The following is a 25,720-nucleotide window of genomic DNA, read 5'->3' as shown; positions in this document are numbered from 1 at the left end:
TTAGCTTCATTAAGCACTATTCCATTAATCCTAATCATCGTATATTCCCCTTTTCCTTTAATAATCCCTTAGTAATGGAAGATGAAAGTGAATTTTGATTAATATTTCTCTAGGCTTATTAATGATGAAATTGATGGGGTTTATGCTAGATTCTGATGAATCTAAGTTTATTAATCATATATCTTCCATTATTAGTGTTGAATTTCGGAATCAAAGAGTTAGGGTTTATACCCAAATTGGGAGTTTTGCTTCAAATTTGAAAGTGGGTAAATCTATGAGTTAATTTAAAAATTAGTGATTGGGCTATGATCACCTAGTGCTTAATTTGATATTTTGCTCCCGAATTTTTCGTTTTGACCTTGTGGGCCCGTTTCCCCAAATTCTAGGGTTAGATTTGACCTAAATTGAATGATGGCAATATTAGTATCATTCTTCATGATTTCTAATCTAGATTTCGATTATTCCTAGACTTTGTTGATCTTGAGGCTCCGCGGAAGGGGAAGGCGATAGGGTGATTTATTGGTGTTGTTGTTCGGCTATCCAGGTAGGTTATGGCTTACCCTTGTGAGACTTCGCATAGCGAAGCATATATTTAGATTATATCGTCGGAGAAAGCATGTGAACCTTCAGGTATGAAGTTGGGATGTATATTGTCTTAGGTTGGGCCCTGTTGTGTTCTTGGGACTAGCCATCCCGCTATGTTGTGATAGATTGTTCTATCGTGTTGGCTTGATGCCATTGTGTTGTTAGTAGCTATTGGCATTTGTTGTTCTATCTTGATTATGATGTTATTGGCGTACCCACAGTTGGTACTTATGATTCAGATATATTGTTGGCGTACCCAGTGTCGGTACTTGTGATTCAGATATATTGTTGGCGTGCCCATTGTTGGTACTTGTGATATTGAGCATGATTATTGTGGATACATGCATTGCGCGCACTCTCATTCCTTATGATATATAGTTGAGATACTGATGATACTTGATGAAACACTGTGATGACTTGGGCTCGATTTTTACTTGAGTGACGTGAGAGGCCGATATCCTATGTTAGTTCCAAAATCGTTGATTGAGTGAGTGCATGGGCTCCGCGGGTCCCCCAGGGTGGTGCCGCTGAGAACCCCCCGTGGGCAAAGATTCGGGGTCCCCCAGAGTGGGAGTCACACTAGGTTGTGCTACCGAGATGTCAATATTTCCGTCTGGAGTACATGTGTACACAGCATTTGCATGGCATTGCATTGCATCCATACATTATTGCATTGCATAGCACCATGGCGTATTTTGATATGTTTTGGTGTTGTACTTATGATGTTGGATTCGGACTTGATATATTTAGACTTAGCACAATTGGGATTAGATGCTCTATTTAGGCGATGACGTGTACTTGGATTCAATTACATTCGATTTATACTTGTTGGTTTATCTACATATCTACTTTATTATCTGAATTGTGTTAGCTATGCTTAGTCGGCCGATGATGCCTACCTGTACTGTTGTTTTGTACTGACATGCACTTGCTGCATTCTTTTATGAATCTAGAGTATCAAGTTGGATCTGCTTCCGTTACGCATGGCAGATAGTCGCTTCAGCATTATCTTCGAGTTTCTAGGGTGAGCATGGCCGATCGCTGCCTCAAAGGCTTCTCTATCATTATGTCCTATTTCTATTCAGAGACATAGACACTTTATGTATTATTATTCCAGACTTTTATTATTTCCCTTTTAGATGGTCTTGTATTACTCAGACTAGACCCTGGGGGTGTTATTATTATTCCGCACTATTCTACTATGTATATTATCGTGAGACTTACGTATTTATTCTTTTCTGTTGCTTGATTTAATTATTCATGTCATAAGTACCGTTGGGTTAAGGGTTCGCTTACCGAGGTGACAGAGCTAAGTGCCCGCACAGCTTATGCAAAAATGGGTCGTGACATTCTTATATCATCTCGTATCTTTCCTCCGTCATAATTTATCCACATGTGCATATATAAATGTGGAATGAATGCAACAATATAACATATCATGTCAACAACATTTTAGACTTGACGTATGAATATGTGTAATCAATGAGATTCATGTACCAACTCTTTATTCTAAATCAATGTCCTTTATCAATTATTCGAGACATGGAATGATAAGGTAAAAAATCCAATCACAAGTATAAGTGAATTTCGGCTATCATATCCCAAATAAACAAAAATCATAATAAACTAGTGGATTTATCACCACAACTATGCCCGAAGGCCTAACATGCTTTCCCCGTCATTCTAAGTACCCAATAATATACACCGGTACCAATCCCAAGTGCTCATCGTAATCACTAAGGTGGGAGCCCTATCATGCCCAATACCTTTTTAACATTTATAAACTGTATAAGACCTCCAATCGGAGTCTAAGAATAAATCGTAACCTACCTCAAAGCTGAGCGGGCGCCACGAACCCCAAGCTAATGCTTTACCCTTCCAAAGTTCTTTTGAACGATCGAAATATAACAAGCATAAATTCTATGACAAAATATGAACCTAAGGATACTCAAATAACCATAAAAGGATTTGGGTAAAAAAAAGTGAACCCATAAACCCAAATTCAAACCCAAAAGCCAAAAAGGGTAAAAAGTTTTTTTTTTTTTTTGAGAAATTGAACTCAACATGATAAAATTAGTAACTTATACAGTTATACGCACCCAACCATATCCACATTGCTATACGTAAGTCGAAACACAAAAACGAACCCAAAATAACCAACCAAGAGCCCCAAGGACAAAACTAGAAGTTGAATGTAATATCATCTTACCCATAGTCTATATAGTCATAACCCTAAATTTGATGGAAAACTAATCACAATTAGGCCTTCAATTTTGTTAATTCTCAAAAACCCTTAATCTTTAATATCAAGAATCATGGATTGAATTTGAAATTCAAGCTTAGGAATAATTTACCCATATTTTAGACAATCTAAATCCAAAAGATCAAATAAAAAAATCCTAGATCATGGAATTCAATTTAATGCAAACCATTCTCTTAAAAGTTGGGGTTAACCCTAAGTCTTCTACCCATAAGTCATGCTGTTATCTATAAATAAATCAAAGAAATCATGAGGAAATGATGAAATAAGGTTAGAATCTTATCGTCAAGAAGAACTATGAGGAACTCTCTCCAAGTCTCCCAAAATCGAAGTGTAAAGGTCAAAATATGTGAATGGTAAATAACATTCATACTAAGGATTTTTATCACAACCGTCCAGCGATTCTCACAAAAGCTAGACTATTTTCGCAAATACGAGCCTCGGCAAAGCGAGGTTATTCTCGCAAATGCGGACTAAGTCCCTGACCCGACCCACTCACAAAAGCGGCCAAAATACCGCAAATACAAACCAGGTCCAGCTCGCAAATGCGGCCCAAGTCTCACAAATGAGGACTCAGGCCAACTGGCCTAGTCTCGCAAATGTGAGTCCATTCTTGCAAATGCAAACCTCACATTTGTGAGCATCTATCCGCAAATGCGGCCACACTAGAAACCAAAAAATCTTCCAACCTCAAATTTTCGATCTAACACCCTAAACTCATCCGAGACCTCCCAAATATGCATAACAATCCTAAAAACACGCTACGAACTCACTCGCGAACTTCTAATTTCCAAAAGAGGTCATCTTGACCCGGGGTTGACCAAGGCCAACACTATAACTTCCAAAATTCACATCCCATCCAAGGACTCAAATCATACCCGGGCGCCCCGGGACCCAAACAAAAGCCTCGTCTAAGTCATAAATGATTTTCCAGACCTTATGGGGACCACCAGAAGTGTTTCTTTTACAAAAAACTAAAATCACAATCCCTTTTAGCCCACCTATGCACTACGCTACAAATGCCAAAACATTCAAAAATCTCCATTCGTTATTTAGTCAGACGCTACCAGTCTCCACCCTCCCTCCCATGGAAATTAGTTTCAGTTGTGAACTACGCAGACCTGATTCTTGTTCCAGCAAGATACGTCGACAATCCTACATAAGGGTACGGTCTTCCACTCTTTCAAACTACGAACCCTCAGAACGGATCCAGGGTATGTCATTGAATCAGTCACACTCATCGAATTTTCATTCACAAACATTTTGAATCAAATACCCTAAGGACTGGAAACTGGGGCAACTTGGTCAAAATATTCGACAACTTTGTTCAGACTCCAAAGTAACCCAGTCAAACAAACGACTCCTTTCACGAAAATCTAAGAAAATGAGGACGCGCCTCATGTGACGTCCCTAAATCGGTTATTTAGCCCTCGACTCTCTCAACACTTCTTCCAAGGTTTGTATTCCCGTTACCACCAGTCTATCATGACACTTTTAATAGGATCAACATGAGTCAATCAATATCCCACTAAGAAAATTTTCTACAAGCGCAAGGACAAGAAAGCTACAAGGCGACAAGCCTCGAATCAACAAGGACAAGAAAGCCACAAGGCGACGAGCCTCAAATCAACATCGAGAGCTAAGCCAGCATGCTAAAGAGGGATACAGTTTATGAATGTTTTGCTGGCCACATTTATAATTAAGAGGTTACAAGCCTCTTTTTCCTATACTCGAATGACGAACATCAGGTGTCTCTATATTCGGCTTAAGTCTTTAGGGCACATATGGAAAACTCAAATCTGCCCGACCTATGACAACTCATGGCTTTCCGAAATCATTCTGATTCATAAACGCTGTCCCAGTCTCACACATAATTTTACACTAGGAAAAATAGAGTCATTTTTTACCTCGCTACATGAACTACGCAGTGACCTGACTTCCCAAGATGGGATGCATAGGCAGTTCTTATAGGACTCTGTTACATCTTTAGGGAAAACACCATTTCCCCTATTCGAACTACGTTTGACCTGATTCCTGACACAGCAGGATACGTAAGCGCTCCTCGAGCTCGGTCGTACCAATAAAAAATCTAAGAAACCCCTAGGAAACCTCGGGGATGCATAATTCCAGAGTACGAGTAGCGATGCAAACATCAGCCACTACCGACCCTAAACTGAGGCAGAAATTTTGAGGAGACCTTAAAAATTCCTTTCAAGACAATCAACAAGAGAAGATGATCGACGCGAACCCTCAACTGGGGCATAATTTTTTAGAGAGGATCTCAAAAATTCCAAGTCAAGGTTCGACACAAGAGATCATCGACGCAACTTAGACCGAGGCAACTTGCTACCCAATCAAATCTCTCAGATGTCTAAAAAACTTCTAGCAAACATGTCCCCTTTTTTGTGAAATCCAAACAAAGTAGGGACATACCTTCTGTGACATCCTGAAATTGGCTATTCTAGCTTTCAATATGAAAACCATTCCCCAACACGTAATAAGCTAGAAAATGACGAAGCTAAATCAACATGACTTTGTCAAAAGCGCCCATCAAGACGAAGGAACGCCGCCAAGCATCAAGTCTCTCAATCAAACTGAAGAGATGCTTAATATGCTAGACGAAATGGAAATCAATTCTTCGAAGATGACCAGAGATATCAAACAGAGCCTATCTAACGACACAAGCCAAGTCTACAACTGACGTTTCTTGACCACAAGCTGGGACAATTTGCTCCACATTAGCAAGTATCGTAGGGATCATAAACCATGTCAAACACATGATTCTCGGTATCTCAATTTATTTCTACTCGCAAGTGGTATGTCTGCTATTTGCCCAAAAGTGGGTTAACTTGTTTGCCCGGAAGGGAGATATTTGCTATTTACCTGCAAGTGGGATATCTACTTTTAACACACTTGCTCATCCACCTTAGAAAGAGACAATTATGTGCTAGTTCACTTTAGAAAGGGACGAATATGTGCTTATCCACCTTGGAAAGGGACGTACTTTCTCGTCCACCTTAGAAAGGGACAAATTTGTGCTCGTCCACCTTAGAAAGGGACATTCACATTTTCCTACCTCTACAACAAACAAACGATGCTCAACAGTCTCGTATATGCCATTAAAGCTTATTTAAGTTTTTTTTTTTTTTTACTAAAGTTGCTGGTAAAGCGACGACGTAGCTACTACCACTTTCTTTGAGTAAAGATTTTAAGGTAATTGTCGTAAGCTCAAATGCATCAGGGCTATGGCTGCATGGACAGGTCGTTAGACGAATACAATGGTGGTCTAAATCTTCAAGAGATAGCGTTTGGCCACTCACATTATCGAGGAATCATAAACCATATTGAACACATAGTTTTCGGTATTTCAATTTATCTTTTACCCGCAAATAGGATTTATTACTTGTTTTCTCGGAGGTGGAATTTATTACCAGTTTAACCGACAAAACAGAACACTAATCACCAAATTGAAACGCTACCCAGTAAAACAAAACGCTAATCACTATGGTGAGATGCTAACCGATGAAATGGAACGCTAATCACTGAGGTGAAACGCTAACGAAAAGATGGGACGCTAGTCACTGAAGTGAGACACTACCCAAATGAAAATGAAACAATCATTTAAATAATTTTGTATCGGCCACAACGGCCATTTTATTCAAACAATAGCCACAAAGGCCACTTCATTCAAACAAAGACAATAATGGTCACAACGACCATTTAATTCAAACAATAGCCACAAAGGCCACTTCGTTCAAACAAAGACAACAACGGCCACAACGGCCATTTCATTCAAAGGACACTGCCGCAGGAGGCCATTTCATACAAACCAACCGCAAGTGGTCAAAAACACAACAAATATCCTAAACAAACAACGTCTCCAAAAGAGAAACATTCATGCATGACCGGAGGAGGTCAAGTAGAGTCAGACGATGTAAATTCGATCACAAAGGCCGTAGTATTCGTTGTTAGACTCAAACGACGTAAATCTGGTCACAAAGGCCGCAGTCTTTGTTGTTAGACTGAGACGATGTAAATCCGGTCACAAAGGCCGCAATATTCATTGTTAGAGTCAAAGCTGATGTAAATCGGTCCCAAAGGCCACGGTATTCGTTGTTAGAGTCAAAGATGTTGTAAATCCGATCACAAAGGCCGCAATTTTCATCTTCAGTGTCAAAAAATGTAAATCTGGTCGCAAAGGCCGCAGTATTCGTTGTTAGAGTCAAAGATTATGTAAATCCGATCACAAAGGCCGCAATCTTCATCTTCAAAGTCAAACAATATAAATCTGGTCACAAAGGCCGCAGTATTCGTTGTTAGAGTCAACGATGATGTAAATCCGGGTCGTCCACCCTAAAATTGCGACACTTAACTTCATTTCAAACGGAGTCGTCCACCCCAATATTGCAACACTTTACTTTATTTCAAAACCTGGTCGTCCACCCTAAAATTGTGACACTTTACTTCATTTCAAACTGGGTCGTCCACCCTAAAATTGCGACAAACCGGGTTGTCCACCTTAAAATTGCAACGCTTTACTTTATTTCAAAACCGGGTCGTCCACCCTAAAATTACGACACTTTACTTTATTTCAAAATCGAGTCGTCCACCCTAAAATTGTGACACTTTACTTCATTTCAAACGGGGTCGTCCACCCTAAAATTGTGACACTTTACTTCATTTCAAATCGGGTCATCCACCCTAAAAATTGCAACGCTTTACTTTATTTCAAAACCGGGTTTTCCACCCTAAAATTTTGACACTTTACTTCATTTCAAACCAGGTCGTACACCCTAAAATTGCGACACTTTACTTCATATCTAACTGGGTCGTCCACCCTAAATTGTGACACCTTACTTTATTTCAAAAATCGGGTCGTCCACCCTAAAATTGTGACACATTAGGCTAACTGCGTCAAGTTGGAACACCGCCTATTTCTAAAGTGGATTTTCCTAGGACAAGACACTTAGATTCGAGATGACGTCATACAAACGTCACTCCCGTTATGTTTATAGTGAATTTTCTACTAACGGTGTTACCTTAAATTTTGCAGTATAAGCAACTCATGATGTAGGCTACGCCAAAGAGGACATGCCACAATGTGAAACTTTTTCTCAGTAGCGAATCAGGGCACATTGCAGAAGAGAGGCGCAGAATTTTTGGGTGAGAGTTGAGGTTCACTTTTCACCACTATTCAAACTACACCCCAGTAGAAGTCATGTAGGTGTTTCTTCCATGTCAAAACCATTCTCCAAAAGGAAAGAGTCATTATCTTTGAGTTTCACGCCCAGTATCTCTACTGGGGCATCATCAGTCTTTCTTTCAAGTCTAGGTGACGACATACTCAAGGTATAAAAAATTATGTCCGTGCAAGGACTTAATTATGAATGTGAAGCATGCCACATACATAGCTTAGAAATTGCAAGCCTCTTTTCCGTACTCAGAAGCTTGAAGCCATTTATCCCAAACTGAAGGTTACTTCCGCATAAGGAATATCATTCTCTACCCATCGAGTCGAACTACATATGGCCTGATTCCCGAGGGTAGGGATATGTAAGCGAACTCACTTTCAGAGCTCGGCTGTAATCCAAACTCCCCCCAAATCATGTCCCAAGCTCCCAGTCTCATAAATTTGACATTGGAGTAAATTTTGAAAGTTCTCAAAAAATCGAGTTGGACTACAATTGGCCTGAATTCGCATATAGCCTGAGATATGTAGGAAACCTAATGTCAGGGTCCGGCCATAATTTCAAAATTGTATCCGCTTTTCGCTTTGAGATATAAGTCAAGTTGGTCGGACAAAAATCGGGTTCGTCAAATTTCGTTGCCCAAGGACAGCTCTGCCGCCCCTGCACAATGAAGGGGCAGCTGTTGACACCCAATTTTTGCCCTCCAAAAATTCAAATTAACTAGTCAAGCTTCTTGAATTTCAAACAGAGTAAAATAATTATTCAAAAAAATCAAAAATGCTTTCTAAACTACTTTTGGTGATATCTCGCCATTTTCATTTGGCAAAATGCCATAATATATATATTGTACATTTTTACATATAATTTAAGTATAAGTTATGTCATCAATTTGCACAAAAAGCAAGCGTCTTAATTAAGTATGTATTTTCAATTATCAATTAAAGTCCTTTACGGTTTAATTACCATAATTAGTCTATTATTACAATTAGTTATGTTTAGTTTGGTAAGTTAAAGAAGCTTAATTAATTAATTGACCATTTGATTCGTCTCAGTTTTATTTCAATATGGTTAAACATTGGTTTTAATTGAAAACATTTAGTTTTGAATCAAATTGGCTATTTTTAGCATGAAACTGACTGTATTTTAAATTCAATTGTAGCCCCTCTCTTTCCCTTGAGACCAGCCCAATTTCACACCAATCAGACCAAAATCTTCAGCCCACATTGGCAATACCCGGCCCAAGCTTCCAATTAATTCCCAATTACCATTTTCCCCTTTTTCATTTTTTCTCTTCACAAAAAACTCGGACAAAACATGAACCAAACGAGCCCTAAAGAATAAAACCCAAATTGAACAGCTCGAACCCAGCTATCTCGGGCCATTTTCGGCTATGTGTCAATGTGTTTTCTGCTTCCTCAGACTTGGCTTGGCCAAAAATGGCAACCATTAATAGCGTTTTGTTTTCTTCTTCAATGCAAACGATAAAAATACTCCTTTTCATTTTTTGTTTATCAATTTTTTGGCTTTACTTCTAAAGGATGATTTGGATTTCAAAAGTTTTTGAACAATTTTCGGATTTGAAAGTGTCCCACATCGTTAGTTTTTACTAAAACCTAGGTTTTTGGGGTTCTATTTATATAACCCCATTTCTTCATTCTCAACCATGGTTCAGAGGACAAATTTGGTATTTTATACCTCCATCGGGTTTTTATACCTTTAAGAGTGAGAACACTCAGAAACCTGGCTAAGCCGTGAGCTTCAAGGAAGTTTTCGCTCATAGTTTGATTTTTGGAAGTCGTTCCGATTCATCGGAATAGTCATCGTGGTGAAAAACTAAGGTGATCAGCTCAATTCTAGTCGCCCCCATCGCTGTTCGACAAAAGGTAATTTCCTAAGTCCCTTTCTCTTAATTTCTGTCTTAATTATGTATTAGTATGTATTAAGCATGCCTCCTATTTATTTGTTAGATTAGTTTAAGATCATGGAATGCTAATTATGTTTTTTTGCTTTAGGATAAGGATTAATAAGTGTTGTATACTATACTGGTTTGGTGTAGTCGTTAGTATGATTTAGGGCTAGCTCAGATCAGTTTGGATTAATGTTGACATATAGACATTTAATTCAAACTTATTAAGAAAATTTCTCTAATTGATCTCTGCCTCATTGATTAGGATATCTGCTGATTTGAAACTGTATTATGTGGACTCTGTCATGTATTTGATTTTCCCATAACTTCATCCGGAGTTTGTGTTAGTCATACAACCTGTAGTGAATGTCATTCATGTTTTTCTCTTTACTTAATTGTTTATGAGTTGTTGAAAAGAAATGGGGAGTTTATATGCTAGTCTGAGTAAAAAGGGAATAGATGATTGTTTCTGTGATTATTAGGATGCCTTAGTTCTCAGCATTTGATTGAACTAAGCCAATAGTCTTGAAAATTGTAAATGATAGGTTAATGATGGTTTGAGCATGAATTTGGTTCTGGTTGGATATAGTTGCCTTAAGTGTTTATTGGTTTTATTTCTCTTTCCATTGTGTACAGTTTGAATTGGTTTTATTGTAGAATTGAAACAAAACTCCAGATCTGTCCTTGTTTGAACCTTAGGGATGGTTAACAAAAAATATGACTTTTGAACATGGCCTTTGGTGTATCTGCTCGTTCCTCTTTATGTTGTTTGTTTGCAAGTATTCTTTTGAAACAATAATCAACTAATATAGATCGTCCAGGATTAGTTTTCTTGTAGGATTAGGTGTTGTCACACCTAAACAACTGCCAAGATGATTCCTCTGAATGCATTTGAGTGTTTGGCAGTCTTAACAATACATGTTGCCTGATTAGATATTGAGATCTGATGTTTGGTCCTGTTAGAATAATTCCCCCCTTTCCCTTTTGTAGATTCCTATTTAGGTTAAAGAACTGGCTGTCTTGAAATGTGATTAGTTAACACTGATCCCATCGAGTTAAGGTTCCTGCATAAAATGGTTTAAGTGCCCAGTTTAGTTGCTGATCTCTTGAAAGTATTCCTTTTGTGTCCCAAAGAACTTACAAACCTACTTGTTGTGTGTATCTTGGCATGAATATTTTTTTTAACAATTCAGTAATATCTTTCTTCAATTCAGGAACAGTTTTAATCACAGCTTTCAAATTGTGAAATCAGTTTTGAGAGTGAAGTAATGGGATCTTATGAGTTGGTTTATTATTTTTGAGATAGCCTTTTTAATGTACATCCAGATTTCAAGTTACAATATGAGTTGAACTTTGTTAAGTCTATCTCAACATGGTATAGGTCTGTTTTGGCCTTAATGGTTCTGAAACATCCCTTAAAATGTAACTGGATGTCCAACAGTCCTAATAGGCATGTGTGATTCAATTTGTGAAATAAATTTTGTGTGTAATCAAGTCTCCTGTAGTTAACACTATCCTATTTTTTACTCATTAATTACTTTGAGTAGCTAAAATATTGGCCTCTAAACTGTTTATATAAGTAATGACTTCCAAAAAGTATACTTGCTCTTACTTGAACCATAGTTTGAATCTCTCTCTCTCTCTCTCTCTCTCTCTCTCTCTCTCTGTTCTTAAACCTGTTTAGGATATCTCAATATATCTTTATTTGGTTGAAACAAATATTTGAGGTTCCTTAAGGTTAAAAGGCCAAGAAAGCTTCGGGTTCGGTTTAGCCTCCTCCAATAGCCTACCATGCCGAGGTTTTAGAAACATTTGGATTTTGTGTGGCATTGGAAACACGGATGGTGGTAACCCCCCTTGATCTTTAGCCTGTTGCTTTGTTCTATATGTTGTGGCCAGTCTTTAAATTCATCTTGATGTACATTGTGTTTAGACGGAATCCCTACTTTCTGGAAATCATATCATGGTATTAACTTAAGTTTCTCTTAACAACAAGCTCCTAGATTTCTAAATAACCAATCTTTATCTTCTTGTCTTTTGTTTATGACTTCTGGGAATTGTAGTTATATTATGGGTGTTCTGGATAATATTGGAACTCGACTGTCCTGTCACCTTAATCTATTTGTGAAATCTGAACCAAACTATGATAATCATTGAACAAACAAAGTGTCCTGTCTATTGTTATCTTGTTCAAATTACTCACTTCTTGGTACTCATCCTTTACCTCTCTCTTTCTTTTCCTGACTTGGGGAAAATTTCCTAAATCCTCGAATGTTCATGAGATGCTACTGCACCTATGAGGCCACCTCTGGTCATTCTGCTGCTACATATTTGCTGTTGTTGGGCTGCTGGAACAAATGCTATACTTGGGTTACTGTTTTAAGATCACTAGCATATTTCGCCTTTGAGCTACTACTGGATTCAAGGCCTTACAATTTGTGATATATGCCACAATGCTTGGATGATTTACTTGGCTGCACTTTAAGGTAGCAAATGTTACATTAGAAGGAAAATGGTCACTGTTATATGTTGTTGTTTTGGGCAAAGAAGAGTAAATATTGTCCTTGAGTCTCTGGTGTTTATTGTCTCACTTTGGGCTGCTATTCTTAACGAGCAGCTATTATACTTGAACAAATGGTTTCTGCCCATTTCTGTTTGTTGTACATTTGAAGAGACTATTGCTGCACCTGAGATCATCACTGCACATTGTTCTGAATAGCTGCCTATTCTAAGGCAAACTATGGTTATAAATAGTTGTTGCTCTGAGGTTGAAATGGTTGTATTACTGAGTAGACTTGGATTGAAATACTGCTGCACTCCCATGAGCAGCTGCTACTCTTTCGACAAACCTGTTTGTTATTGTTCTTGGGATATCATATTTGACTAAGTTGTTTCCTGCACTTGGGTGTCTTGTGTTGTGCTGCTGCATTTTGCCATTTATTGCTGCACTTGAAGCTGAGCTTGTTTGCTATAGTTTGGAATCAATCACTGCAGATTTTAAACCAAACCATTGTTGCACTTTGAGCAGATTTAATGCTCATTACTGCTGCATTTCTAAGCCTAACTATTGCTGATGTTTTTGGGCAAAATTGCTGCTTTTCGAAGCTGTTTTACATAGCTGCACACTCTGATGAATTCATTATTGGTTATGTTGTTTCCTTAGTGAGAAAATGTTGCACTTATGATACTTCACTGGTTTGACCACGATACTATACTTAGGCCAATGAAAATTTATTTTTGAGGCCATTTCTTGTCCAGAAAGGTAATCCCTCGGTTTAGGAAAGGATGATCTCACATTGATATCACGAGGTAGTAGCCAACATGCTCTTGGAAAGGCAACTAGAATGGCCCCCCTAGTTTGCAGCCGCGACATGATTCGGGTTCCTTTTCCATATTCGGAACCGTGAGTCTGAGCCTCCATAATTAAAGCTCTCAAAGTTTGATATGAGTCCGAGGGATATTATTATTTATGTTCCTAAATGTCACCCTACGGGGTGACATATCATTTTGACTAACTATTTTCCTTTTCAATGTGCGAGGTACCAATAAAACAAGCACGGAAAGCAAAGCTTAAGGATAAAGTAAAAGGATCGGATGCTTAGAGCTTCGGACGCAGACTAGAAGAGTACGGGATTTGGGCCCAAGGCTGACAAAGCTAAACTTTCTTCCCTTCTTTATTCTTGTATAAAACATGCTTATTTTATATGTTTACATTCACTTTGTATGAACATGGTCTTTGTTGTAAATATTTATATAGATATTGAAACCCTTATAAGTTGGAACCTCGAATTCAGGTAGACGATATTTCAAATTATACTCGAACGATAAAAGAGTTGTATTCCATTTGATTAAAGTAATTAAAAGTGAAAGAATGTTTTCTTGTACAAAAAGTTGATTATCTTTGAATATATCTTTAAAAGTACATTTCATAATTTGAGAAACTTAAGAAAGTAAAAAGAAACATTTGGGCTAGACCCAACTTAATAAATTCAAACAAGTGGAATTTCCTTCAAAACCTGAGTTTGGGAAAATAGTTCCGAGGATATGGTTGACTGAAGAGATAAAATGTGGATAATGTATGAATTAAATAAAGGTTGTACATATACATACATACATATATATTACATATATATTACATATACATTACATATACATATACATACATATATATATATATATATATATATATATATATACATGGCATTAGTTTTAGATGGGATGTTCTCAGTTTACTATCCTTATAAGTAAGAGGACAAACTATTTTTATCCGGATACTTTAAATCAACTCAAAGTACCCTTACTTAAAGGATTTTTTTTAACTCTTTTAAAACCAAAATGATATGCCATGACAGTATTTTTTATACGTGAAACTAAACAAAACATAAGAAATTTATACATAATCACACATTGAAGCTCGAAGGTCAACCGTATTCTACGAATTCTTAATACTGGGGTGCCTAACACTTTTCCCAGGGGATCATCAGAACCCTTACCTAGAACTTTGAATTACGAAGGATTTTTCATTGTATTTGAATAAACCCTTCACCATTGGTTTTCTAATTTTCTAAAAATTAGGTGGCGACTCTTTTTCAAAACAAGTCCGAAAGAGCATCAACAAGTTCTTAGTAGCTTTTCGACAGCTAACCCCGCCCTCGAAATGCGAACCATAATAATACATGGATATCATGGGTCCCCTGCAGATCATGAATATCGTGCGAACAAGGCCTTTAGTATGTGTGTACGGTTACTTATCATTGGTTTCATTGCATTGGACATCATCTTATTCCTATGATTCGTTGTTGATTGGTGGTTGTTGTTGTTGTGTTGTTGTGCCTAGTTGTCTATCTTGTTGGTTTAACGAATGTATGTATGATACTAATCTTAGTCGGTCTATGATATCTACTGGTACATAGTGTTTGTACTGATACTATCTTGCTGCACCCTTTTAAGTGTAGATTGCGTTCCGGAATCGTCTTCTAGACCTCGCATCTAGCCTGTGGTATTTCTTGACAAGATCTGAGGGTGAGCCCCTATCCAAACCATGCCGCCTGAAGATCTCTATTTATTTGATGTCTATTTCATTTCCAAACATTATTGTTATATTTAGACACTTATGTATTTCTTAGACATTATTTATGGTTAGAGTCCTTGTGCGATGATTTTCGAATTTTGGGATTGTAATATGTAGTATTCCGCACTTATTTACTATCTATGGCATGACTTACACATTTATTATTGATTATGTTGTTCTTTAAGTTGTAATTGGTTAAATGAATGATTAATTTATTAAGGGGATGGTTCGCCCACCGGGGGGGTTAGCGTGGGTGCCATCACGACGGGTTGGGTTGTGAAAATGTCAGTACGAATGAATGTACCGAGTATGTAAGGCAAGAAAAGCATATATGAAACATCAATGTAAAGAGGTAAGTGAAGGGATCAACCTGAAACTCGGAATGCAACTGACGGTGTATGACATGCATGCTTATACTTACATATACATATATATACATACTGGTATCCTCATATGTACCTCAAGCTGCTCTGTGGGGCTAATCATCACAACATGCCCAACTGATCAGCGGTGTAGTCCATATATATACAGCGCACAATAGGTGTCTGCCCGTCCGAATATAGCTCGGAGGTGTGTAATAGTTTCATATACATATATATATAGTGCACAATAGGTGTCTGCCCTTCCGATTATCTCTCGGAGGTGTATAATAGTATCATATATATATATATATATATATATATATATATATATATATATATATATATATATATGAGAGACAATAGAAGAACATCTCAAGTCTTTCGGAAGGATGTAAGCTCGGTAAACCTCCGAACACGTTATGTAAGCCAACTAGTCATCATGCATCAATAAAAATCCAAGGGAATAGGACATAGCACTTTTCATTGAGCATAATGAAAGAGATACGGACATTTCTAACTTAACATAAGTAGAGTCATTTTCTAGGGACGCTCGTTTATGTTTCGTTTCAATTAGATCATGCCAAAAGAAGAAAAAAAGTAGCCTTAAAATACCTTTGAATGCCGGCCCGTTAATAACTACCACGAGATCAGTCCATCCAACACATGTTAATCTACAAGGATGATAATAACGCCACTATCAAATATAAGAAAACACAATCAACTAAACGACGAGCGGCAAGCTCGCTATATAAGCAATCATACGGCATTTCTCCTAACCCTCCTTCTCGCCAAACTCATAACATCAACAACAACTCATGTATCAAACCATAAATGCAACTTCAGCACAATAAGAACAGTCCAAAAATACGACACAACGACGCCCAGCAACTAGTTTACAATTTTTGATCGTCGTCCTATGAATTCTATCGGTAGAATATACATAAAATGCTCATAAGTCATATATACAAAGGTAGGGAAAAGCTCTACATACCTCAAACTATTTTTGGCTTAACGATAGTACCGCGGGTTCCAAGCGACTAAACACGTTGCTAAGTCAGTTTGTTGCTTCGAAAACTCGCGTTGCTGCTTTTAAAACTAAATTTGCATCATATATTTTCTTGAGTAAACTCTAAGAGAAGAAATTGCTACATAGCCTATGTTTCTCACGAGAATGGTTGCTGCCCATATATTTTATTTGATATTTTTCCCACAAGAATGATCTCTACATAAATCCTTTTATATTAGGTTGCGGGGTCCACTTAGCTCATTATAATGATCACACTACACCAAAATATGTCACCCATTATATAATTTACATAGTTACATGCTACTCATCTCCACGACTTCCACGTGGAATGGTTGGCAGCTAACATTGTCAAATAACTAATTATTTAATTACTTCATACCCATTAATATTCAACATTTAACCAATTACACACATAATTAATTTCTTGATCTCAATTCACTTATATAATACTCATTTTTAACATACTTTATGTACTCATTATCATGGACATGTGATATAACACTAGTCCATATCCTCTTTTTGCACTTAAAATATTATTTTCAACCATCGTCGTCCAACTTTTGTGTAAGAAATTATTTTAGTACTTCATCCTCTTATACAACGAGCTCTTTATTTGCATACTTGAATATGACAGAAAATTTTCCACGGCTCGGGTCCACTTACATACGTCGATCGGTTCAAACCATAGCCCGAAAGCCCGAGGTATTACATTGATGAAACTTATACTATTCGATTTATTTAACCTCTAACCTTCACGACACGTACTTATCACTTGTTAAACCTAGCGCAAACACTGACAACCTCAAAGATAATTTTTGTCCTTCAAGCTGATGTAGACTAACTTACGACGTAACATAACGCATGAAAATACGGGATGTAACAGTGAGAGAGAAGAGGATAGATCAATTTGAGGGGCTACGCTAGGGGAATATGACTGTGACTGAGTACGAGGCACAATTTCATGCATTGTCTAGCCATGCTTTGATGATTATTTTGGATAAAGCTAAGAGGGTGAAAAGATTCACCAATGGGTTAATATATCCTTTTCATTTGATTGCAGCACAAATGGTTGCACAAGGTCCTCTTTCTAGCAGATAGTGGATGCGATTCGAGAGGTCGAATTTATTAGGCGTGAAGATTATGAGGAGCGGATGGTCAAGAAACCGCACTTTAGCCCTTAAGTTAGTACCGTGTATGGAGGTAGGGGACATCTTGGTGGTAGTCATCATCGTCGGTCTAGTAGACCCATTTACACAGCCATGCCAATATCTGAGGGAGGTCAGTCTGGGTGTACTTCTTATGGTTTGGGGAAGTTATCCCAGAATTCTTATAGGCCATCTGGTCGTGGTGGAGTATCAGGCACTGGTCCTTCTGAGTGATCTGTGACTCCCAAAGGGTGTTATTAGTATGGTGACCATGTGCATTTCAATGGGATTGTCCTAGACTTAGGTGTGGTATCAGCATCATAGTTCTCAGACTCTGACACCTAGGCAGCAGAGAACCAGCTAGAGGTGGTTCTCATGGTAGTAGAGGTGGTTCTTAGGTGGGTAGGGGTGGTACTCAGTCAGTCGAGGTGGTGGTCATGGGAGTACTCATACTTCGGGTGATCGTGCTCACTTTTATGCTTTCTGGGCAGACTTTAAGTGGAGGCCTCCGATTTAGTCATTATAGGTATTATTTTGGTTTTCCATCATTTCGCTACGGTACTATTTTATCCAGGCTCTACCTATTCTTATGTGTCTGCCTACTTTATTATTTTGGTTTTCCATCATTTCGCTACGGTACTATTTTATCCAAGCTCTACCTATTCTTATGTGTCTGCCTACTTTGCTTTGAGTCTGGATATGATGTGTGATTCCCTTGCTTTACTTATTCATGTTTCTACACCTGTTGGGGATTTTGTATTGGTAGATCGAGTATATCGACATTGTGTAGTTACCTTGATAGGGTATGACACCCAGATTGTTGAAAGTCATGGATATGGTAGATTTTGATGCTATTCTTGGGATGGATTAGTTATCTCTGTATCATGTGATCTTGGACTGTCATGTCAAGACAGTTACTCTTTAGCTATGTCGGGTATTCCTCGGTTAGAGTGGAAGGGTGCTCTTAGTAAGTGTCCGAAGAGATTTATATTGTTCCTTAAGGCTCAATGGATAGTGCATAAAGGGTGTATCTCCTATTTGGCTTGTATTCGAGATACTAGTTCGGAGACTCTCCCATTAAAGTCAGTTTTGGTAGTGAGAGAGTTTCTAGAACTGTTTTCGACGAATCTTCCAGGTGTTCCACCAATCATGACATCAATTTATGTATTGACTTGGAGTCGGGCTCTCATCCCATTTTTTGTCCCTCCATATCTGATGGCTCCGGCCGAGTTGAAGGAGTTGAGAGAACAATTGCAGGATTTGTTGAGTAAAGGATTAATTTGACCTAGTAGTTCTCCTAGGGGTGCACCCATGTTATTTGTGAAGAAGAAGAACGGATCTACGTGTATGTTTGATGAGCGTAAAACACAGTATAATTTCCTTAAGCGCTTCGCTAGTAAAAAATAGTATAGTTTAAGATCGTCTCCACAGGGATTGGTGTTATTAATAAGTTAAACAAACTCTTGCTTAGTATTATTCAGGAAAATCAAATCTTTAGGGGTCGTTTGGTAGAGGGTATAAGATAGGATATGCTGGTACTAAATTTTTGGGTTAAATTAGTACCATGTTTGGTTTGAGTTATTAATTAGTACTCGTACAAAATTATACCATAAATTGGGATAATATTATCCCCTTTTCTAGTTGGTATAATTAATACCGGTACTAATATATGTTGGGATAACTTTTCTAAATGACGATCTTGCCCCTTAACCTGTTTCATATATACGTATTACGCTGTTCCAGAAATTTCATTTCTCGTCTTCACTTCTCCCAGCAGAGCTTTGGGCACTCAGCTATGGGAGATTGATACTCCAAGAAATCCAACATATTGATACTCCAAGAAATCCATCTCTGTAAGTTTGGCCTTTTATTTCTTCTCCTTTTCTGTTGCTTTACCATGTATCTATTATCATTAAACCCCCTCCCCCCCCCCCCCCCCCCCCCCTTTCCATTCTACTTACAAATTGATAAGTTTTTGGTATCACAAGAAATCTTCTCCCTTCTACTTCATGTTTTCCTCCTCTTTTTTTTTTTTACTTTCCTCTTCTTGTAAATTTTTATTTTTTATTAATTATTTTTTTAATTTTGTATGTTTATTGATCATTGAATAAAGTAGCAGGTCTTATTGTTTAGTTTCTCTCAAGAGTAATACCATGCTAAATCGGAGTTCCTCTTAGATTTCTTCGGTTGTATTCTTCTTATCAATACTAATGTGGAGAAATGGTTAAACTTTTTTGAAAATGAGAGGAAGATTCACATTTTGTAATCACTAATGTTGGGGTTTGGATTTTTGTTGTACTGGTTTTGATTTTTTGAAGCTTCGAATTTTTCAATGTTATTTTTATGTTACTAATGGAGATTTAGCGAGATATTGACGTTTTTTTACCTTCTTTTGATGTAATGATTCAACTAGAACTATTGTGTTTATAGATGACTATACTATTTCTAATTGTCACCAGTTATAAAAGAGGACCGTATTGCGGTGAAAAACGTAACTCTTTTGTGAAACTTATTTGTTCTAGTGACCGATGGTGACAATGGTGAAATTTATTTGTACATGAGAAGAAAACAAGAGCTCAGTTTTATATTATGTAATATCTATGTTTCAGTATATATACTCAGTTTATTAATGATTTTGCAATTCTTAAATGACAAATAGGTGTCTATGGATCCTCAACAATTGTGCGATGTAGAATGCTTTATCATCCTTGAGGAGATTATGGTGCATTCATATGTTGTCTTTATTTGTCTTTTTATGGCTATTCACAACATAATTTTAAGAAGACAATCTAGAAATAGACGGGTCACTCGATATAACACAGGTGCTAGAATTCCTAAAATCATGTCTCATCTAAATTCTATCATTCGTGACAGTGATATTGTATGTATTGATAAGCTTAGGATGGATAGAAAGGCCTTTCACATTTTAGCTTCTCTAGCCACGAATATTGGAGAATTGACCGACACTAACAATATGTCAAGCACTGAAAAGCTAGCAATGTTCTTAAATATTTTGGCTCATCACGAGAAGAACAGGTCTATCAAAGTTGATTATATTAGATCGGGGTGGAGTGTAAGTCAAGCCTTTAATGAATGTCTAAGAGCAATTCTCAAACTAACTCCATTATTACTTGTTAGTCCTAATCCAGTGGCCGAAGATGAGACTAATGATCGATGGAAATGGTTTAAGGTAGGTAAATTTCAATATAACATTTGATTTACTATAGAAAGATTTAAAACATTACCATGGTAATTTATTTTATAGGGTTGTCTAGGTGCATTGCATGGTACTTACATTCCCATTAGAGTTCGAACTATAGATAAGCCAAGATACAGGACACGGAAAGGAGATATAGCAACTAATGTCTTGGGCGTTTGTGATAGAAATCTTAACTTTACTTATGTCTTACCTGGTTGGGAGGGATCAGCCGCTGATGGTCGTGTATTGCGAGATGTTGTTGTACAAAGGAATGGTTTGAAAGCACCCGAGGGTATGCTTTATACAGAAAGACTTGTCTATTCTTATTACCTCAAAAATAGAATAATATTTTAAAGTAATTATATTATTTTTTATATTTTTTAGGCAATTATTATTTATGTGACGGAGGATATACAAATGGAAATGATTTTTTGTCCCTTTATCGAGGATATAGATACTGGCTAAGGGATTGGCAAGGTGACAATCCACCACCTCAATGCCGAGAAGAGTTGTTTAATATGAAGCATGCTAGGGCGCACAATGTTATTGAAAGAGCATTTGGTGTATTTAAAGGACGTTGGGGAATTCTTACAAGTCCTTCGTGGTACTCGGTTAAGATTCATACTAGAATCATTAGTGCATGCTGTTTGTTACACAATTTCATTGGAAGAGAGATGGAAGTTGATTCGTTAGACATGGAAACAGAATTCAACATGGAGCATCAACATGAACCTGAACATGGAAATATTTATACCGTTGAACCATCCGATGAGTGGACCACTTGGAGGGATAAGCTAGCTCAGTCTATGTGGAATGAAAGATCTAGCAATTAGTCTTTGTAATTTTTAAGTTATGTTGTCATTTTGTGGTGCTTGTACACTTTTGGTATGGTTTTCGTCCATTGGCTAGTGATATTTTGTGAAGACAAATAGTGAATCCTTTTTAATGTCTCACATTGCTGTTTGTGGAGACAATTCACCTTAATTTATATCTAACAATATTTTTTTAAGACAAGTAGTGAATCTTTACGTATGTTTTTACTTGTTTTTTTTTAATATAAGCAGTGTATCTATGAGTTAGTCTCACATTATTAGTTTTCCTGAACAATTTAGTTGTATATTTTTTTTTTTGGTGATGGGTAAAATATTTATAAGTGAGTCATAAGTTAGTAAGTGACTTCACATCTTCTTGTTAAGGTTCTTAATTATTTGATTGCAAATAGCAAATACTTGCTTATTTCTTGCTATGTTGTTTATTTGATCAGCTTTGGTCAAGATCATATTGATGGAATGAGTAATCACACATCATATTCTGACCTAGCATCAAAAAGGTCGAGCTGAGCAACACCTCAGAGCCGAAGGTCATGGACACTAGAAGAAGAACGCACTCTTATTGATGGTTTAAAGGATTTGTGTGTCAAGGGTTGGAAAGCGGATAATGGAACCTTTAGGCCTGGATACATGACGGAATTGGAGCTTTATTTAAACAAAATCCATCCTAACTGTGGATTGAAATCTCAACCACATATTAATTCTAAAATGAAAGTATGGAAGATGGATTACGGGACTATAGCTTTATTAAAAAGTCGTAGTGGTTTGGGCTTTCAATATGGTGAAGGAAGAATTATAGTTGATGATCCAAGCAAATGGGATGAGTTTGTTAAGGTAATGAAAATTATATTTTCTGCTCATCGAATATGTTGTTAATAAAGTTTATTAACATGTGATTTCTGTTGCATATGCCAAGTAAAAGAGAGATATGGCTTTAGTAGTTTGGCTCTTTACTATGCTTGTCCTCAAATTCTAAAGTCACTAACTTAGCTAAAGGAAGTAATATTGTTTTATGTCAAGACTACTACCTTAGCTCTATGTTAGGATTGTGAACTTCACTAACTTAACTAAAAGAAGTAATATTGTTTTATGTCAAGACTATAATATCATGTTTATAATATCATGTCTATTCTTGGACTTATTCCTTTTGCTACATCAATTTGTATGGTTTGTGGTATTAATTTGTATACTTATAAAGTACGTATGTTGATTGAATATGTTGTTTTATCCTATTTTATTATAGGCTGATCCAAATGCCAAAGGAATGCAAAACAAGACATGGCCATTGTTCGAGGATTGGGAAGAAATATTTGGAAAAGATAGAGCAACAGGAGAGTTTGCAGAAGGGCCGGAAGATGCTTTTGAGGAAATTGTTAGGAGCCAAGGTCAAGGAGTTTCTAATGACAGGAGATTAAGATTTCTTATTGAAGTTGATGATGAAGATGATGAAGAAGATGCTAGACATGAACCTGATGTAGCCCCTGGAGAAGCGGAAAATGATCATAGAACTAGTAGAGCTTCTGAAAGTGTAAATCCCGAACACCAACAAAACCAACAACAAGGTAAAAATACTAGAAGATCCTCTTCTAATGTCAATGATAAAGAGAAAAGCAAAAAAAATAAAAAGAACTGTTGAAGATGTTAGCGAGACAGCTTTAAGGGATTTAGTTGATGTTATGAAGGAATTTACGACAAACCACGGCAAAACAATGTGTGCTTTAATTGACATGTTTGGGGCGCGTGATGAATCTGAAATTCGTGGAAAAGTTTTAGATATCCTTTCATCCCCTACTTATCAAGAGTTGTATAGTCCAGATCAACAAATCAAAGCATCAATGGGGCTTACTTCTGATGTTAGAAAAAATGGATTTGTTCTTACGAATGGGTGAACTTCAACGTCAAAACATTGTGTGGATGATTGTCAATGACATGTTTCCAAGTATATGAATATGATTGTAAGGGCTGGCCATGGGTTGATATTTTTGCTAAATTGACGACCTTCAAAAGGGTTAATGATTGTATCTGTTTTTGAAGCCTCACCTCTATAAACTTGATATGTAGTCGGGAAGAGCATGAGGATGTAGATGTCAATGTTATATGTGTGGATGGTTGTCAATGATAGGTTTCCAAGTACATAATATGATTGTACGGGCTGGCCACGGGTTGATAATTTTTGTTAAATTCACGATCTTCAAAAGGTTTAATGGTTGTATTATATTTTGATGCCTCCGCTCTATAAACTTGATATGTGATGGAGAAGAGCATGAGGATGCAAATGTAAATATTATATATGAATTCTAATCATGTATTTTGAACTTTTGTTATGGTATGGTATTTTGTGTATGTTTCTATAAATCTTAGTTTCAGTTTCTCCACTCATTTTTGTACAGTTTCTGCATCATTTCTGCATCATTTTTGCACAGTTTATGCATTTTCTTCATCATTTTTTCACAGTTTCTGTATTTTTTGGCTCCAGTTTTTGCATTTTTCTGCACAGTTTCTGCATCATTTTTGCACAGTTTCTGCATTCTTGGCTTCAGTTTTTGTATTTTCTGCATCATTTTTACACAGTTTCTGCATTTTTTGGCTTCAGTTTTTGCATTTTTCTGCATCATTTTTGCATGGTTTCTGCATTTTTTGGCTTCAGTTTTTGCATTTTTTGGCTTTAGTTTTTGCATTTTTCTGCACATTTTCTGCATCATTTTTGCACAGTTTCTGCATTTTGTTCATCATTTTGCATAGTTTCTGCAATTTTTTTGGCTTCAGTTTTTGCATTTTTCTGCATCCATTTTGCACAGTTTTTGCATTTTCTGCATCATTTTTGCACAGTTTTCTACATTTTTTGGCTTCAGTTTTTGCATTTTTCTGTATAATTTCTGCATTTTCTGCATCATTTTTTCACAGTTTTATGCCCAATTCTTGCATTTCCAGCACCTAGTTTCAGTTTCTATTTTTTTTGGTTTCTAGGCAACCAATTTACTAGCTTGAGTGACTAACCAAAGTTGTAAGAAGAAAAAAAAAGGAAATAAACTAGTGAGAGTTCATTATAATGGGTCATTTATAACCTATGCACCAAGCTGGATCTCTTGTATGTTTTTGCACTTATGCACAATAAGCCATTGGAATATCAAGGTTAAAATTGGAAATGAAAACTTTATCTAGGTTTATCCAACTCCAAACCAAACACATGCTTTGAATTATACATTGTATATCCCATCTTTAATCCAATGAACCAAACAAAGGACTAGTACTAAATAATCCAAGGATTATTTAGTCCCAGGACTATAATCCCAACATAAATTTGTCCGCGTACCAAATGACCACTTAGAGTTTTGTGGTGTAAACCACAAGTAACAAACTTTACTATTAAACTAAAATAATAATGAAAACTTGTAAATGGATTAACGATTACTATCAATAGGAGAATTAAGGGCAAATGATAAGACTGGTGCAAAAGAAATATTCAAGATTAATAATCGTTCAAGGTTCTTTTTTTGAAGGTTCGTTGACTCTTTCGACTTCAACGAATGATTAGTCTACATGTAATATTCATGTTGATACCTAATTTTTTACTTTCAGTCATTTTATTTAATTATTCAGAGTTGTTGGATCACAAACGGAGTGAAATAGGTATTTTTATAAACCAAAATAATTTTTACAAAATTGTTTTGATAATAGTTTGTCATTTCATTTGGCAAAATAATTTCAAATATATATTGTAAGTTGTTTAAAGTATCTGTCAAAATTAATTCAAAATTGTTCAAACAATTATGCAATTATTTGTTTAAATTATTAGATATCAAATTGACAAATATTTTACTCTGTTAATTCAAGAAAATTGATTAATTAAATAAATAATCAATTACATCTCAGTTTTACATGACTATGATTGTAATTGACTTCAATTAGTTATGTATTAATTGAGGTTACAATTGAAATAGTCAATTAATTACTATATGTTAATTATGGTTATATTTGAAATAGCCAATTGCATGATTAAGGTCAATTAAGGTTATAATTGATAAATTAGACATTGTACGCACATGGCCATATTTTAAAATTAATTAATTGGTTAATTAGTTCGTAATATGGTCATAATTGGAATGTTCAATTAATGGACACTTTTAATTTTGTACTATTTGTTAA

The 25,720-nt window shown here is 36.5% G+C and overlaps 1 protein-coding gene and 1 long non-coding RNA gene across 2 annotated transcripts; both read left to right on the top strand.

Annotated features, from left to right (window-relative positions):
• Positions 1-9,348: 9,348 nt before the first annotated feature.
• LOC132633026 (uncharacterized) lies at positions 9,349-13,830 on the top strand. Its single transcript, XR_009579526.1, has 2 exons — positions 9,349-9,917; positions 13,160-13,830. It is a non-coding gene; the product is annotated as an uncharacterized LOC132633026 (long non-coding RNA).
• A 6,617-nt stretch (positions 13,831-20,447) lies between these two features.
• On the top strand, positions 20,448-21,577 carry LOC132610410 (protein ALP1-like). Its single transcript, XM_060324709.1, has 3 exons — positions 20,448-20,735; positions 20,811-21,036; positions 21,129-21,577. Exons 1-3 carry the CDS (start codon positions 20,448-20,450, stop codon positions 21,575-21,577), a joined length of 963 nt encoding a protein of 320 aa, XP_060180692.1.
• Positions 21,578-25,720: the final 4,143 nt, after the last annotated feature.

This window comes from Lycium barbarum, chromosome 1 (genome assembly GCF_019175385.1).
Source record: "Lycium barbarum isolate Lr01 chromosome 1, ASM1917538v2, whole genome shotgun sequence".
NCBI classification, from domain to species: Eukaryota; Viridiplantae; Streptophyta; class Magnoliopsida; order Solanales; family Solanaceae; genus Lycium; species Lycium barbarum.
The sequence above is the reverse complement of the archived record's forward strand: the minus strand, read 5'-3'. Positions and strand labels throughout refer to the sequence as shown.

What these genes read in the sequence shown, in the direction of transcription:
- LOC132610410 (XM_060324709.1), top strand. Translation starts at nt 20,448, where the DNA reads ATGGATAGAAAGGCCTTTCACATTTTAGCTTCTCTAGCCACGAATATT. An exon ending in ATCGATGGAAATGGTTTAAG is followed by an intron (nt 20,736 to 20,810) that starts GTAGGTAAATTT and finishes TTTATTTTATAG; the next exon opens with GGTTGTCTAGGTGCATTGCA. An exon ending in TGGTTTGAAAGCACCCGAGG is followed by an intron (nt 21,037 to 21,128) that starts GTATGCTTTATA and finishes TATATTTTTTAG; the next exon opens with GCAATTATTATTTATGTGAC.